The following is a 17,754-nucleotide window of genomic DNA, read 5'->3' on the forward strand; positions in this document are numbered from 1 at the left end:
CCACAACAAACCCAGAGTCACAAGATGAGTCCCAGCTGAGAGACAGCTCAATAGGGAATCAGTCAGTGGGAGACATTGGACAGTTAGAGAGTGGGATAGATATCCTGGGTGTGATTAACATGATCCAGATTTTCACCTTGTCTGAGCACCTAGCTGAGTGCCGTGACCTTCCTGTAGCCTCATGATGCCCCAAAATACGTAACTCGGAACATAAAACAATATATTGTACATCCAAATAAAAACAGTGACCTTAACGACTGAGCGGCAAGGCCTGTTTCAAGGGATTATGTTGTACACCTAAGCCTAACCACGCTTTTCCCCCCCTGCACATTGTTATAGAAAACATAATGTAGCATGGTAAGATAACTCATGAAATATGAAGCCAACCCTTAACACCAGAGACAAAAAGCAAGTGCCCCAAACAGCTCAAAGCACAGAGAGAGATAGAGGACTCAGGTGGGAGGGGGGCAGGAGAGAGTGAAAGGTAAAGAAAGTCGGAGTGATGGTGAAACGGAGAGTGCCACTCAGACAGAGGTCAGCTCCCAGTGTATTGATACCGCTGAGTTAGAGATGCTGGCAAAAGCTTGAAAGGATACTTAAAGAAATTAATGGATTGCAACAGTTGGTGAGTTCTGAATTTGTATTGTTGAATTATTGTTGTGAGTGATTACGGATATTTAAAATACTTTAAACAGGAACAGATATTTTTGATTCTTGTGAAAGTGATCTCTTTAAGAATTGTGTATTTAAATATCTTGCCTCATATTCATAACTTTTCTTTGGTCACTCTTTTCAGTGTCACATACGGACCTACTTTGAATACGTCATAGTGTCATAGATTTTATAAGTTAAGTACATTACTGATACATGTGTCAGTGACCGTGCAGTGAAAGTGGTAAGGTGATGTGGTGGCCAGTCATTAAGGTTTAATATCCCTCCGCTGAGATACTTTACTCCTTGAGTCCACCCCATCGCTGAAAATGAAAAAATAAAAAAACAGCATATGTTTAAACACAGGGTTTTGTGAAATCAATAGGAAATAAAGTCTGAAGAGAAAGATGTGACACCACTGTGTCACTGTGCATGTTGCCATGAGATGAAGATGGCCGAGAAAGGGCCAGGTATGGCCACTCTTACATTCACAAGCATCATAGTTTGTGCTGTTTTACTGGCACAAGGATCCCCTGAGAAGACAGGTGAGTGAACCACCAAAACTTGTTGCTAAAATACAATATTTGTGTGTTTATTACCACGTGTGTTTATTACCTGATGCTGGCTCAAGCTGTCTCTAATGCGACTCTTTCAGGAGGTGGTAAACAGGACCAGGGAGACGCCATTCTTAAGGAGATCATTTCAAAATGGAGTACAGGAAGTGGTTGGAAACCTCAGAAAGCTCCTCCAGAAACAAACCAAGACCAGTCTGTGCACCCTTGGGTGAGGAATATAATGGGGAGCCTAAAATCACTTGGCCTATTTCCCAGCAAGAACCTGCCTTCATTAAACAAGCCAATTGATAGGCACCGTCTCTCTGGCTTCCTCTACAACATCTCTCTCTACCTCCAAGAGATGGGTGCAGAGCTGGAGGAGGAACCGCCAGAGCCAGACCAGGAGCAGCTGTGGGAGAAGGTGCTGCATTATTTTCTCCAGTCTGAAGGGAGTGCTGCGCTGAACCAGTGGAACGGCCGGGTGCCACCCCGACCCAGTGTCAGAGTGCAGGACTGGTTTTTGTCCCTGCGGGGCAGCCCCCACTGGGACTGGCTCCTGGGGCTGCTGCAGAGTCTGATCAGTCTATCAGAGCGTCAGCCCCACAGGCCCCTCTTAACTTTCTTAACTCAGAACTGGAGGACAGTAAGCGCTGTGTTTGAAGCTGCGCTGCAGGCTCTGCTCAGTGGGACCTATGGTCAGGCCAGTGCAGGCCTGCAGGGCTTTATCTGTGCTCTAAAAGGTCGTAGTGACTGTGCCTTCAGTGTAAGCTGGCTTCAGCAGCTGCTGCGTTTCCTAGAAACACGCAACTGGAAGCCTGTGGTCAGTTTACACCCAGCAGGGGAAGGTGCTGAACACAGGAGCTCAAGTGTGTTTGGACGTTTAAAGCCCTTCAGCTTGCCTCCTGAGGCCATGAGGCAGGATGGGTTGTCTGGAAATAAATCTCTGGAAGACTCGATGGCCCCAGAGGATGATCTAGACTCCATGCAAAGTTTCCTGCTGCAGGCGTTATCCCGTTCAGGTGGAGGAGAGCGAGGTGGCCAATTTGCACAGAAAAATCTTGCTCTGGTGCAGAGTTTGGATGGGCTGAGGAGGGGCCTCCTGCACAGAGTGGGTAGTTCTGTCTATGGTAACCTGAGAAAGAAAGTATCACAAGTTACCATGGCGCTGCTTGATGATGTCAGCAGCCTGGTGGACGTGCCACAGCCCAAGGCTCGGGGCCGGTGCTCAGTTGGTGAGTATGTGGGGTAGTTGGCCTCAGAGGTTGTTTGAACAATCTAAAGACATAAGAACTCTGCAACATTTAGACAGAAAGCTGAGTTAAAAACCTGGCTCATTCCTCATCATTCAGTGTTGTTCAAGTAACATGCAGTCCTACACACAATCTGATTATAAAATCATTAGATATACTGTAAGAGCACCCTCCAGTACAGATGCTGCTGATATGTTCTAACATTTGAATGCTTTGCTTCAGAGGATGATTCTGAAAAAGAAGCATGATACAACAATTGTGCTTTAACTAAATAACGTCAGTTCAAACGTATAACAGGTAAAGAAGTAAATCATACATTGTTGAGATCAGGGGTTCTCAAACTTTTTTCAATAATGTACCCCCTTTGAATTGTGTTTTTAAGCCAAGTATCCCCTGACCAGAGCAAAAACATTTTTACATCTATATAAAGAGGAACAATACAGTGTCGGCAGTGATAGATTTACTAAGCAACAACCTTGTAACTGAAAGATATTTAAATGCTACATTTCAAATGTTCAGAATCCATCACTTAATTCATTCATTATTATAGTATAACTATTTTAGGAATTATGCATGACATATTTTTAAATGAGCATTTTGCAAAAAGTTCACGTACTAAACACTGGTTTAGATTGTATTTAATGTTATTCACAGAGGAAACCTCTTGTTAAGAGCCTCATGTGTTTGGCCCTGGTTTCAGGGGCGATTCTAGGATTTTTTAAGTGGGGTGGCACAGTGGGGGCCAATAATCAGTCAGGGCGGGGGAGGGGGCAGGTGGTTTTATCAGAATACAGCATAGAAAATCTGTTTAGAAATATAGGACATTTTGGATAGGATAGAACAACACAATCTTATTTACTAAACAAAACACATTCATTATTAATTTCACTTGTTTTTCTGTTTTTAACAAATTGTGTATCCAATTGCGATACACATTTTCTATGGGCTCTTAAGGCAAAAACTTGGATAGCCATCATGGAAACATGAACTGGTCATGTGATAAGGGCTAGGAAGATATTTTTTCACAGAACTGTATACAAATTAAGTGCAATACACTTACAATAACCTTGCTTCAAACTTCAACAAAGAAAACCTTGCTGTACACAGTTTTCAGATAATAGGAAACAGAACAGAAATAAAATGCAATACACAATTTATTTCTTATAGCAACAAGTGCTCTACAGCGAGTTCAATATACTTTTAAAGTGGCCTGGTATCACCTGAAAGATACAGGAGAGACAGTGACAGTGACTGACACTGCTTTCAAATCTTTATAATCATCCTGGCTGGTGAAAGCATCTGTTGTTAGCCCAGCTAATCTCTTTATCCTCTCATTGATGTCAGTAACATTATATCTTGGGCATTGTTAGATGAGCTGCACTATTGCATCAGGCCTGATCGTGTACTGCAGGAGCTCCCAGTTGCTTTTTCAACCTCTCATTCACTTTGATTTTTTGTTAATATGTGCTTTTCATTTGTCTTTTTGAAGGTGACCTGAGACAACTGATCCTATGGTAAGATATTTGAGGAATGCGGCTCACTATATCATTGCAGTCCACATATTTGGCAGTAAATTATAATATAATTTATAATTCAAATTTCTACCATTGTTCTGTTCACGCACATGTAGGGGGATAAGACATAATGTGACATGGAACACCCAGGCTTTGGGCATTAGCTCCCATGGTCTCCCAAGCTCACTCCCATTCCTGTCTTGCCCCTCCACCGAAGCAGATAAACTAAGATCACGACTAACACAGGCCCACTCGTCTCCAAAAACAGGCCCCTCTTCACGAACAATCTCCAAACAAAAACGGCTTCATGACATCTCTTCCACACCTAACCGCTCCCGCATCAACCTGCCACAAACAGCAAGAACAAGAGAGAGCAACAAGCAGCAGAGAGAGATGGAGTACTACACCTCTATAGAAATCCTGGAGGCAGCGTGTAATGAATCCATCCCAGGCTTGACAGGCGTCTCCAACTTCACTGTGTTCCTTTACTGTAAACTGTTTGAAGGGGAGAACGGGTCAGTTAATCCTGCAGAGGCCCAGATGGGGCTCGACCTACATGCCACATGCTCTGATGCAGCTTGGTACCTGTCTGCTGCTGAGGAGGACTTCCTTTGGGTACATATCTGCAGTGAGTACTTTGCCCATGAATTCAACAACACAGTGTGTGCCAACTCCTCTTTCTGGCTGCAGAGAGCACATCAGGTAATGGGTCACTTTTTTGATGAGTGTTTTTCTGGGAACGTTTTGCTAAATATCTGTGGCATGACAAGGTGTACTGGGGACATATGTATTATGTATATGTATGTATTTGTGCATTGCTTGTTCATATTAACTTATTCTAACTTTAATTTTTGCAGGCTGCACTGACAAAGGACTACCATTTTTTTAACCTGACGAGTATAGACGACCTGTGCATGCAGCTGACAGGTGAGGCAACAGAAAGTCCGGTACTCGATGAGGACTGTCTGGCCCAATTGGGCAGCAGGTTGCTTAGTGCCCAGGCTTTCAGACACTGCTTCCTGCCCAACAACTCTGTCCTGATCTCAGCTCTGTGCGGGAGTGGGTCTCCTGACTCGCACCAATCCTTGCCAGAGGGTAGCTGGGCCGCCGCGTACTGCTCCAAATTACACAACTTCTCCCATGTTTACACCATTGAGGAGACTTGTCAGTACAGGGTGTGGGCTGTGCATCATTTCACCAACTCCACCCTCCTGGAGCTCTGTGGGCAGACACACGGATTTAGAGAGTACATTTGTCTAAATGTCACACTCTACAATCAGCTGTTAACATCAGTGCCTCAGTTTGCTGATTTCTGTGCCGATCTTCAGGCAGAACTGGAGAGCAGGAAGTGCCTGCTGCAGAGGTTTTTTGACATGCTCCCGGCGCCGTATGAATTTGACACATCGCAGCTGTGTGTGGACCCGGCTCCAATGCTGGTGGAAGCTCTACACAAGCTAAGTGTGTGTGAGGTTGAGGGAGGGGAGCGTGAAGGGTTTTTAGTGGCACTGGGATATGTTTTGAGAGTCCTGGACTTCATGGTGGGGCTCTCTTCGGGTCTGGACGAGGGGGAAAGAGAGGCGAGACAAGGTTTGGGTCAGGCCATCCTTCTCTCCAGTCTCCTTGACAACACCTCCTGGGCCACACTGCAGCCAGAAGCCTCCATGAGCGTCCTTCACACCGTTGGAGTCTTCCTCCGCAGAGAGCAGAATACCACTCTCAAAGAGGACCTTCTGAGCTGCTTCAGTGTAAGATAGCTGACTGACGAGCACGCACGCACGCACGCACACACACACACACACACACACACACACACACACACACACACACTCTCTTAGTGCATCTCACTATCTTTGTGGGGACCTGTCATTGACATAATGCATTCCCTAGCCCCTTACCTTAACCTTAACCATCACAACTAAATGCCTAACCTTAACCCTTACCCTCACCCTAACTATAACCTAATTCTAACCCTAATCCTAAAACCAAGTCTTAACAGACATTTAAAGTTGTGGGGTCCAGTATTTTGGCCCCACAAAGCTGTCCGGACCCCACAAGTATACTGTATTCCCGTTTTTTGGACCCCACGGATGTAGTTAAACAAGAACACACATACACACACACATACACACACACACACGTACACACATACACAGCAAAGAGTGAATAACTTGTTTTTCTGTTACATTAGCCTGTCTTGTGGGACCTCATCCAGCGGGATGACAACTCATCTGCTCTGAGGTTTCTGCTTCAGGTACTGGCCTCTGCAGCTACACTCACAGATCACATCAGATCAGCTCAGTGAACTTTATATTTAGTTAAATCACTTTGTCTCGCCAGGAGTACCTCCGGATGCCAAGAGACAGCATTCGCACTCTAGTGATGTCTGCTGAAAAAGATGATGTTAAAAGATTTCTCTCCCATATGCATCAAAGTTGGGACCAGCTACAAGTTGAAACCGGCCAGGTTTGTTCTCAAACTCCCAACAAAACAGAGTGTACTATTATTGATTGATACTTTCTATTAAGTAAGTAATTGTGAAGGTAAAAGCTCTCATCTCTCTGTTGACTACAGTTCTACTCTATTGTAATCTCTTGTGCCGTATCTCTTTTATCTATGTCATGGCCCTTGCATAGTTAGAGGGCCGAATTGAATGCAAATCAGTTTGTGTCCCGCTCTTTTGTTTTCTCTGTCAGGCGTCTCAAAAAGAGTTGCAGGCCATGGAAACAATGACTGCTGCTTTCATCCATAAGTTCCCCCGGGTGACCCCTGAATTGTTTGTGGACCTGTCTCAGTTTATTCCCTACATGTCTGTCTCTGACATCATGAGCTTCCCAGCCTCCCTGATAGTCAACGACAGCGTGTGAGTCACTGACACAAGACAGTTGCGTTTAGTTTTATATATCTTACTGTTCTGATGCTAACAACTTCTATGTTGCTCTTTAGGTTGACAGCCATTCGTGAACACAGCTCAGGGATGAAGTCGCTGCAGAAAAAGGCCTTTGTAAAAAGACTCCTGCAGTCAAGTGTGGTGGGGGATGTCCCGACGTGGCCACCGTACTTCCTCAGTTCCATCCTCCCACTTCTGCCTTACCTCCCAGTCAGTCATTTTCAGCAACTGACATCACAACAGGTAAAAATCTTCTGCTGTATCTCTCTCACAGATGTTAGTAATCTCAGACATGGTGACGTGATTAGTAAAGCCATTGATTGGGGTTCTTACATGACCAGATGACAAATTACAGGGGAAAACCTAAATAAATGTGAACCAGATGCTTCCATACAGGGCACAATGACCGGAGATTAGTTTAACGAGTATTACAGATATGTGAATCAACCCAGTTAAACCTTTATCGTAGAGTTTTTGAGAAACGTGCTCTCCATCATCAAACACCAAGCCATCACCTTACTACCCTAACTTTTGTTTTTGGCTTGTTTCAACATTTTATCTGTTGTCTTCTTTAGCTAACTCCTCTGGTAGAGTTGCTAGGCAACAGCAGTCTGGATGTTGTAAGGGGGCGTCATGTGCTCCGGACCCTCTTCAGCAAGAAGATTCTGACCAGTGATAATGTATCAAGGTGGGACCCAGATACTTAATGTTTATGTCTATCTTTATGATCACTGAATGGCTGAGTCATCTGATGGCTGATTACAGTACTTCAATATACTCCAATATGTTTCCACGTGATGGCTCTTATACAGAGCTTCAGTCCTGCAGTCGGTGTTGATTTTTGTTTGTGTTTTTGTCCATCGTACTATATTTAAAATAAAAAGTTTCCTAATCTGAGGACATACTTGACATAAGTGTTGCCCCTGTTGACATGACCCCATAGATTATTTACTGACCACCAAGATTGGCGCCAATGAGTTAGGTCATAGTTTGTTTAGGTATTGATGTGTGGTGCTATATCAGGTATGGAAAAATACATCACTACATTCTCTCTCTCTCTCTCTCTCTCTCTCTCTCTCTCTCTTTTCTCTCTCTCTCTCTCTCTCTTTATCTCTCTCTCCTTGTTTCCTGTCTGCCTATATTCTGTCTGCTGTACAATAAAGCAACAATGCCCCAAAATAGAAAAAAAGTGATAGCAAATGTCTTTTTACAGGTTAGGAGTCCTTGCATGTTACCTGGATCCAGTGGACCTGGGTTTATTTCTCAAGGACTCAGCTGTGTCCTCGACTCTCTGGCAGCAGCTGGCTCAGTGCATGTCCAAGGGGTTTATCAGTACCAGCGGCAGGGTAAGCAGCACATGTTCTCTAGTAGCTCACTACAGAAAATCTGCTTTCAAATCTTCAATATCTGACTAACTCTGTTGAACCGTGTTTCACGGACAGCTGTCCTCTTGGTTGATACCAGCCATTGAGACCCTGAACATCAGCAGCATGGCTCCCGCAGAGCTGTCTGCCCTCAGCGGTCTGTTACCTCAGTTAGGAGCTTCCTTTCTGCTGTCGCTCCCCTCACAGCAACTCCTGGAAATCTTCTCACAACCAGGATTACACAGATATTCCCCAGCACAGGTCAGCATGGAATTTGTTTTTCATTTCACATGTGTCTTCTCATCATTCCTATCGTGGGCGAGGTTGTTAAATGTTGTAGGTCTCAAGTGTAACTGTAAATGTATAAAAATGAGTTGCATTTACTTGAAAGTTTTCAAATTTGATTTAAAAATCAAATTAGTATTTTCTCTAAGATGCTGCAAATAATTATTATACATTACTAAAAAGAAAAGCCTTGACAGTTTGTTATAACTGTAATTAATTTGCTACCGAGCTTATAGAGAAAATAAATATATGTGACCTTTACCCAAACACATCTGTTAATTCTTCAATACTTTCCTCAGGCTTTTCAAATGTTATCCAACATTTCAAAGGACATCAATGTAAGTAGACATTTTCAAACTCTTTTTTTTTTTTTTGCTGAATTTCAGCCAGCTGCACTTTCATCACTGGGTTTTTCTCTCCCTGCCAGCTCACCGTGGATAAACTGTGCAGACTGAAGCCGTTACTCTCTGGGCTCTCCCCTGCTGTGCTCAAGAACCTCCAGTGGCCTGAAATCACTGGAGCTGCCCACTGCCAGTGCTGGAGAGCACTGCTAACTGAGCTTAAGCCTGGCCATAGAGCCATGCTATACAATGCAATGCAGGAGGTGACGGTGCTATTATCATCTTATCTTCATTAACACTTATCACTTCTCTTATCTTTTCATCTCTCCTTATAAATTAGCTCTGGCTCAACTTGTTGTCATGTTAAGAGTAGATTGACACAATGGAGGTGGATAGGTCAATTTTTACTCTTATAGATAAACTTACCGGAAAATAACACATTAAGTTAAAACAAAAAAACTGTGGCCTAACTAATCTGGCACTAGGGTTTCCAGAACGTGTTCATTTGATACGCATGTGTGATACCTGCTTTGTGTTGCCTTTAAAGGCTTCTGGTTTCTTTGTTGTTGTGTGTCAACAGGCTCTACACAGAGACTTGCAGAACATCACTCAGCAGGTAAACTGTCTATTACCGTTTGTCCCTCTGAGGAAGCTGACAGAAACCTTAAATGGAGAAACAATCCTGAGAGATGTCCGCCTGTACAGAGACATTCGCTGGTCGCCACAGCAGGTGCACATTTCACTTTAACCTACCTGTGTTTGCTGTTTCACACTGCATTCATATGATAACAATAGATTGGGAGTTTTCTGACTAAAGAAGAAAATGTTACCAGCTTCGGTCTTTGGTCCCATTAATCTGCAACTCATTGGTTATGCTTCAGATGAACCTTTCAGGATATTAATACGCCACACGCATCAGCTGCCATCAAGCTAATTAGTTTGGATGTAGTACAATGGTGTGGAGGAGTGTAGCATAAATTAATAATGGCTACCTTAAAGGGATTTAGTCACAGCCAAGTGTGTATTTCATCTCCTGTTCTCGGCCTAACAAGACCTGAGTCAAATCAATAACGATTGCCCTTTGCAGTTAGTAGTTGCTCTGAAATGTATTGTGACACTAAACATCAAACCTAAAATATTGTATTTAAATAACCCTGAAGTTAAATGTTTTAGTAGCCCGTTATTTGTGTGATTACAAATTTGTAAACATCCTTTAATGGTTAGTTTAACAAATATTTTGCAAGATTGTAGTGGCAATATATTTATCAGCAACATGCCCCTGAATTCGAACAATGTGATAGTCATCAGAGTTTCACTGCTTAGCTAGATTTGAACTGCTTTTTAAGAAAACTAAAAGTTTTAAGCGATCCCTAAAGCTTCAACAGATAAAAAGATACTTTATTTATTGAACTTCTCATGTCGCAGCAGCAGTATACGAATGAAACAACACTGAAAAAAGAATAGTGCAAAATAACAAACATCAAAAGTACAAGTACTCAGATAAGAGTTGAAAGTAATAAGTAAAATGTGTGCTATTTAAATGTATGTGCATGCATACAATGTGCAAATTGCTATACAGGGCATAATAGATGTAATTACGAGTTCAAAAGATGTATTGCACTTTGCCAGAGCTACAGAGAAGGTAATCGCAACTCCAGTTTGAATTAGTAATGTTCATTACACACAGTGCATTAAGAAACAGTTGGATGGACCAAACAATACAATGACAATTGTACTATTCTTTAGAGTTTTACCAGTTCTGAGTCTAATGCTTAATAATACTACACTCCGAATCTGAGAGTGGCACAAAAGGAAAGCTCATGCAGTATTCAAAATGGAAAGAGTTCATCCTCTGGGATACATGAATGTTTTGGCGTAACGCTGGCTTTAAAAGGATGGTGATGGGATCATAAGAAACGTGCGTAAAACCTAAAGTCAATACTCAACGCCCATAGAGTTAAAAGCTAGCTTTTTAAAGGATGTATTTAGTCCTTTATAAAGCAGAGCAGCAAATGAATTTTATTTTGAAAGGATTCCAACAGTATACATGTCTTTTTTTAAGCTGTTTTTACAGGCAATGAAGTATCAAAACATCCTCTGAAACAACTCAAAGCAGTATTTTTCTTTCTTTTTTTTACTTAGTATGTTCACTATGTTATACTTACACATGTATCAAAATATGTGTCCAACTTGTGGGCAAGCACACATGTCTAAAAGTGGCTAAAACATGCAAAACAAATACTGGTACAATTGGTCTTTTTATAATAACTACAATTGAATGTATCTTCTTTGATTAAAATGCCAAGTCTGACATTTTTCTTTTTGTGTGGACAGGCTCAGCTTTTGTTCAAAAGGATCCACAAATTTAAAAACATTACCAGCAAGATTGTGAGGTAAGTTGGATGTATTGCACCAGAACATTCAGATCTATAACTTTAATCATTAAGTCATTTTACCTGCAAACTGAATAAAAGAGTCAAATGTTACAATCATTTTCAGGTCAGATACTCACTCAATATACAATTTAAATCACAACCTCTCTTTTACTTTTAGGGATCTAGGTCATATTGCCAGTGGAATGAGTTGTGACTTTTTGAGGCTTTGGAGCAACGATACAGATTTTGCAGAACTGCTTCAGTTTGTTAGTGAGCTGCCTGGAGGCATGAGACCTGCTCTGGTGAGGAACAAATACTTTAGCACTCCTCAAACTCTTTATCATAGTCTCTGACACACAGCCATGGTTCATTAGTTTGTTGTTTTTTATATTTTAATATATTTATATTATAGATTTTTATAATTCTAACTAGTTCAGATGTGTTTTGGCTGTGTTACCAGCGGAAATGTATCATAGACGAACTGAGAAAACAACCTGAACTTGACCTCAGTGCATTGAGCTCTGGGTTTGCTGCAACTTTACCGTAAGCATCTTCTTATCAAATGTAAATATTTCACAGTTTATCCAAAGATAACTACATTCACACCTCTGCTCTGTTCTTTTCCAGAGTGACGATGATAGAGGACCTCTCTAATGCATCCTTCAGAGCCATTCTGGACCACATTCAGGCACACTTTGCAGATTTCCTCAGAATGCCACATTACAAGCAGACTAATTTAGCAGAGAAAGCTGTAACTGAGCTGGTAAAACACCATCATTATCTATACAAATACTGCGTTTACTGCATATCCTTACATGTTGTGCAGGAGTTGACACATTGCTATATGTTTTAGTGTGATTAAAAAAACAGTTGCTGCATATAATTTATAAAAATCAAGTTGAAACAGAAATCCTAAATTATCCTTGGCGCAATTAAGATGACAAACTGGCACCGTGAGCATTCAGAACTGGAACTCAGAGATGCTATTTCTGGTTTAATGAAATCAGGGCGTGCGTCAGTGATGGTGACTCATATATTTGATTGGTATTAACAAATGAATGGGGCAGAAAGAAGAAACCACATTTGTTAGTTCAGGCTTCTTTAGAAAACACAAACATAAAGAGAGAATAACCGTCTTCATCCTCTCAATAGCTGTTCACACCGGTAAAGTCATATCAGTGTGAAATCCCTGTAATCCAGATCCACTGACTGTATGTGCTGCTCTGCAGGGCTCTTCTCAGGCTGAGGGGAAGATTGATGGCACCACTCTGGACTTCCTGGGGCCTTTACTGCCTTTCTTGGACCGGGACAGTTTGGCTCTGGTGGACAGAGGAGCTCTGGCTCTGCGGCTGGAGGAGATGAGAAGTTTCTGCCTTCCTAAAGAGTCTGTGAGAGATATTAGTGCTCTGCTCACTCAGAAAGACCTGCTCGGGTAAATAGAACTGCTGAAGAAAACATGACATGTCCTTGTCATGAATCAATGATATGTCGAGAGCTTAATTTCAGTCATTATTTAAAAAAAGGTTATTGGCTGCACAGATAAAACCGAAAAGAGTTGGAACTTTACAGAAGAATTTCAAAAGCAATCTATTTAATGACAACTATATAGCACATATCTTGTTACATGTCATGGTTATGACACCTCTGTAAAAAATATGTCAAGAGATTGACTTCAAAATGCTGCCAATAATTATATTTTTGGGCTACACACTTACAACAACAACAACAACAACAACAAAAACCACAACTGCAGACCAAAGTAATGATTCAATATCAAGATAAGAATTAAATACTTCTTTCCTGTGTTTCATGAACAGCCATTCCATTTACTAATCAGCTCACTAAACACAAATAACAGCTGAGGCTGATGTGAATGTCATTACTTTTGTAGGTATTTGGTTAAAAAAAAAAGACACATTCAAATGTCAACCTAATGATGGTGCTAGATCAAAAGTTACAAGATACCAAAGTTATTACAGTTCATCCTGTACTACATTTTCCACGACTTTTACAGCTGTTGATATATTACACTCAAGTCAAAACCACATATATGAACATTGTGGTGGCACTAGTACAAAAATCCAATGATGACCAAAGCCATTAGGAATTATCCTCTGAGGAGCATGAAAGTCTGTACAGATGGCAGTCCTTTCAACAGTTGTTGCAATATTTCAGTCTGGACCAAAGCGGTGGGCTGACTGACTGAAGATATGTGTACTTGTTTTGCCAGGGATCCATCCAAATGGCAAGTTGGGGATGTGGAACATTTGGGCAAGCTGGTGTTTTCTCTCTCAACAAAGCAGATTAACTCCATCCCACTGGTGAGCAGGCAAAAGCATCAACCCAAGCAAATAATTAATTTAATTGCACTTTAAATGTTTTTTCTAAAACATAGCATGATAATATGTGTTTTCCCCGTGCAGACAGTGTTGAATAAAGACACAGTAGAGCAGGTCCTGGTGGGTCAAAGTCACTGGGAGGACAGTGTGGTGGGTGGAGTCTGTGTTACCCACTGTATGGACCAGCATCATCAGAGACAGCAGACTCAGAGTCTCATACGAGGGATTGTCAAAGCACGGAGCAGGAGGGCTAAAGGTTAAATTAATATTTCACTTGTAGAGCTGCTGTAATTCTGTGTCTCATGCTTTGTGTAAGTTCTTAATTATATCCGTGCACTAAATTCACTGGCGTCTCTTTGAGCAGTGCCAGTTCCAAGCTGTGCAGACATCAGAGGGACGTTTCCTTCAGCATGGACATCCACTCAGCTCAGCCGCATGTCACAGGAGGATCTGAAACAGTGTGTAGAAGTTTTTGCTCAGGACACTTCAATGAGCCCTGAGCAGCGGCGCACACTGTGGGTGAAACTCAGGAAGGTCAGTAAAACTGCGAAAGACCACATGAAGTTAAGATGCATTACTCAAATCATCATCTTGCCTCAAAGTCTGACTTGTAGTGCAGCAGTTCTTTCCCCCTCCCAGCTAAGACCTTGTTCCCATCAAGCATATCTAAACATCAGATCACAATTCTTGGTAAATTTGTGGTGCTTTTTTTTTTTTTTGCAGGCTGGTAGGACATCTAAGTAAAAGGTGTCGTGTTTTAACGTTAACATTATCTGTGGTTGAAACATGTTCTGGTTCTTCACTCAATCCAGTCCTTCAGTCCGGTGAGAGAGCTGAGAGCAGATCAGGTGCTGGCTCTGGGCCCAGTGGTGACTGAGATGGGAGAAAGAGAGCTGCACGATGCCAGTCCCACTGATCTGGGTGTGTTGGCACATTTGGGGACACTGACAGACTGGAGCCCTAAAAAGGTTTTGAATTTTTTTATGCTGATGTAAAACTTCAAATAAATATAAAGAATCTCCTCCTGAAGACTTAAACATGTCCATTAGTGTGTGTTTAAGGTTTGTATTTGTTTTTTTGCTTTTTTTTCAGATGAGAGCGGTGATTTTAAGTATGATGCGGAAACGCAAACTAAGAGTGGAGCAGTTAACAGCTGTTGATCTGGCAACATGTGGCCATCTGATGTGTGGTCTGTACCCCTCAGAGATCAAAAGACTGAGCCCCTACAACCTCAGGTCAGTCAAATACATAAAGCAGGGGTCTTTTTTTCAACGGCCAGGGACCCTTTAGCTTAAAGAGAGACCGAGTAGGAACCCCCTCCTGCATATATTGTATACAATTGAGTTGCATATTAAACTGGGCTGAATGGATGAACATCATGTTTTAACATTAAACATACATGTGAAAGGCACAGTGAATCTTTCTACTGTACGGCTACCATAGTGGCTAGCTTACCTATAGTAAGCTTATCTTCAATATGTAAATATATTAATCTTTTTTCACAAATAGGCCAATGTATCTTTACTATTGATATGTTGGATTCATATTAATGTATATTTTCAGACATTTTTAATTTTTGAATATGTTTTTTAATAATTTGGCGGCCCCCCTGTACTAACTCTGAGGACCTCCTATGGGTCACGGACCTCCTGTTGAAGATCGCTGAAATAAAGTATAAACTTCCTCTAGCACAACAAAACTAAACAACAGTTGTAATAGCTATAAAAGAAGACTCAGCAATATGTCATCAAAAATAATTGTGATATATATTTATAAAATACAGGTAAATGGCATCAAAACAAAGTGGAGCATAAACAAAGATGGACGTATAGACGTACAGTCCAAAGGTGTTGACAAATACTGCTAATTTGTATGCAAGGTAGTAAGCACATTATGCACCTACATAGCAGTACTTAGCAGCAGTGAAATCTTTCTAATGCCGTAAAAGAACTGGCTTTAGGTTTTCAGAGAGTCATATATTGATTTCACATCCAGCTGTTAACAGATGCTTACTAACAGGAGGCTGGTGCACATTTCTTAGCAGCACCACCCTCATAAAACATTTTGCATACCCCCAGAGGAAGATAAAGTCCACATTTTTTCCCTCACACTGCAGTATGGCGGTCCTTTTCCTGCGGGAGATGTCCCTGCCATGCACAGAGCAGCAGATGGAGGCGTTGACAAGCCGTTTGTCCAGATCTGAGGCCTTTGGTCCAGTCAGTGCTTGGGGACCAGAAGTTTTCACTGAAATTGGAACATTGGCAGGTACAGTAGGACACAATATCCCTCGGGATATAAACATTTTTGTAATTAACTTTTTTCTTTTTATTGTTTTTTCCCCCCAAAGAGTGAGGAATATGGGAGGAGGCTTTTGGATGGATAGGAGCAATTAAAAATATCCCTGAGGGTATAAAAGTTTAGGCAAACTTTTATACTTCTTGTAATTTGATGTGAGGAGCATTAATCGTCTGACTACGCAGTGTTTGCGTCTCTGTTCAGTGGGCCTGGAGGACATGCTGCTGTCGGCTCTGGTACAAGAACAAGTGGAGGGAATCACCCCTGAAGCCATCGCCCTGATGTCTCCAAAAAAGATGGCAGTGAGTTTTACCCATGATTTTAGGATTATTCATTGTTTAGCTTCAGTATAGAGGTACTATCTATCTATCTACTATATCTATAAGTAGCACCAATGGCAAATTTGGCTGAATTGTTCAATTTTGAGATATCACATTTAACTCATATAACAATTATAGTTTCATAAACTATAAAATATGATGTAACAACTATGAACACATACTTTTTTTTCAACCCACCATTTGTAGATGTAACCACCAAATTTTACACATTTTTCCTCACAATAACTGTCATTGGTTTACAGAAGTCTTTTATATATTTTTACGATATTTAAAAAGAACATAAATTAGGTATTTGTCGTGATGTGCCATATAAAATGTAACTGAACAAAATATTTTGATATTTTTTGCTTTCTGTAAACTACTAATGACTCATTTCATTTCATGTTTATTTGTATAGGAACACATATGTAGCATAAACCTATGCCACACACCACAGCATTTATAGTCTAAGATAATTTGCGTCCCTAGATGGGCCTTTAAAAGACATTAAACTCAACAACAAATACATAAAAGACAGAACACAAACTCAACAATAACTCTTACTGAAACTGGCTGAATCCGCAACTTGACAATGTAAAGCAAAAGCAAACCCACTGCCTTATCCAAACAGACAATCTTAATAAATTGGGAAATACAGAAAATGACTCAGAGACTTATTGGCAATTGGTGCAGGGAGCTTAATGACCTCAAGCAAAATCATACTGGATAAAGTGAAGCCTGGACACACATAAGAATATACATAATTAGTGAGGAGAAAAACTGAAGTAATGGACATGTAGAATATATGATCTGATTTGGGAAGAAGGATATTTAGTGCACCCTACATATTGTGCATGTACTGTGTGTATTGAATGTTTAGATATGTTTATATATCATATACTCATATAAAGAAACTGAAGTATAGTACATTTTACAGAACATTTCTTCAACTATTATATGAAAAAAAAGATGTCAACAAGTATGACAAAATATACACAGAGTGCCTCCTCTCACATTGTGAGTAAGTCACTATGTGTGTTGGGTGTGTGTCGGACAGGTGGTGTTCAGTGCAGTTCAGATGTCGTGGCTGAGTGCGGAGCAAGCGTGGGCTGTCACTGAGGAGCAGTGGGCAGAGCTGGACACCGAGCAGAGGCACGCTGTCGGACTCGCTCGATACGAAGGAGACGTCCTGCTGGAGCTAAGAGGTGTGTCTTGAAAAAACATTATGGTGACAAAATGTCCTTTTAACAACCTCCTTCATAATGAGACTGTTAGAGTTATTTTATTTATCGAAGGAAGTGTTTGTGAGCGCATATACTGTACTTTAATTATGGTAATCCTTGTTTCCACTAACCAATATGATTTTTATGTTGTGATAATAAGGTGGTGATAAATGCTCCGTTTGTCTGCTTCAACAGGAAGAAACTCGGCTCCAGTAGGAGACAGCTTCACTATACGCTCACTGGCTCTGTGCCTCTTTTTATGGCAACTTATTTAACAAGCTGGAACGAATGGAATTGTCCCCTGACCTCCCTTGGTATCATCATATTTGTACTTACAAATAAATATTTTGAACTGT

At 41.2% G+C, this 17,754-nt stretch overlaps 1 protein-coding gene across 1 annotated transcript; it reads left to right on the forward strand.

The window, feature by feature from the left end:
• The first annotated feature begins 1,102 nt into the window (after positions 1-1,102).
• On the forward strand, positions 1,103-17,754 carry LOC114552590 (stereocilin). Its single transcript, XM_028573552.1, has 29 exons — positions 1,103-1,196; positions 1,307-2,437; positions 3,945-3,969; positions 4,086-4,671; positions 4,827-5,714; positions 6,158-6,220; positions 6,307-6,432; positions 6,663-6,829; positions 6,913-7,099; positions 7,432-7,544; positions 8,070-8,202; positions 8,299-8,481; positions 8,805-8,843; positions 8,933-9,109; positions 9,427-9,576; positions 11,181-11,239; positions 11,400-11,523; positions 11,682-11,764; positions 11,849-11,984; positions 12,451-12,653; positions 13,452-13,542; positions 13,645-13,816; positions 13,925-14,094; positions 14,373-14,528; positions 14,653-14,795; positions 15,677-15,825; positions 16,060-16,157; positions 17,233-17,380; positions 17,594-17,754. The coding sequence occupies exons 1-29, from the start codon at positions 1,103-1,105 to the stop codon at positions 17,671-17,673; spliced, it is 5,874 nt and encodes a 1,957-aa protein (XP_028429353.1). The 3' UTR covers positions 17,674-17,754.

This window comes from Perca flavescens, chromosome 1 (genome assembly GCF_004354835.1).
Source record: "Perca flavescens isolate YP-PL-M2 chromosome 1, PFLA_1.0, whole genome shotgun sequence".
NCBI lineage: Eukaryota > Metazoa > Chordata > Actinopteri > Perciformes > Percidae > Perca > Perca flavescens.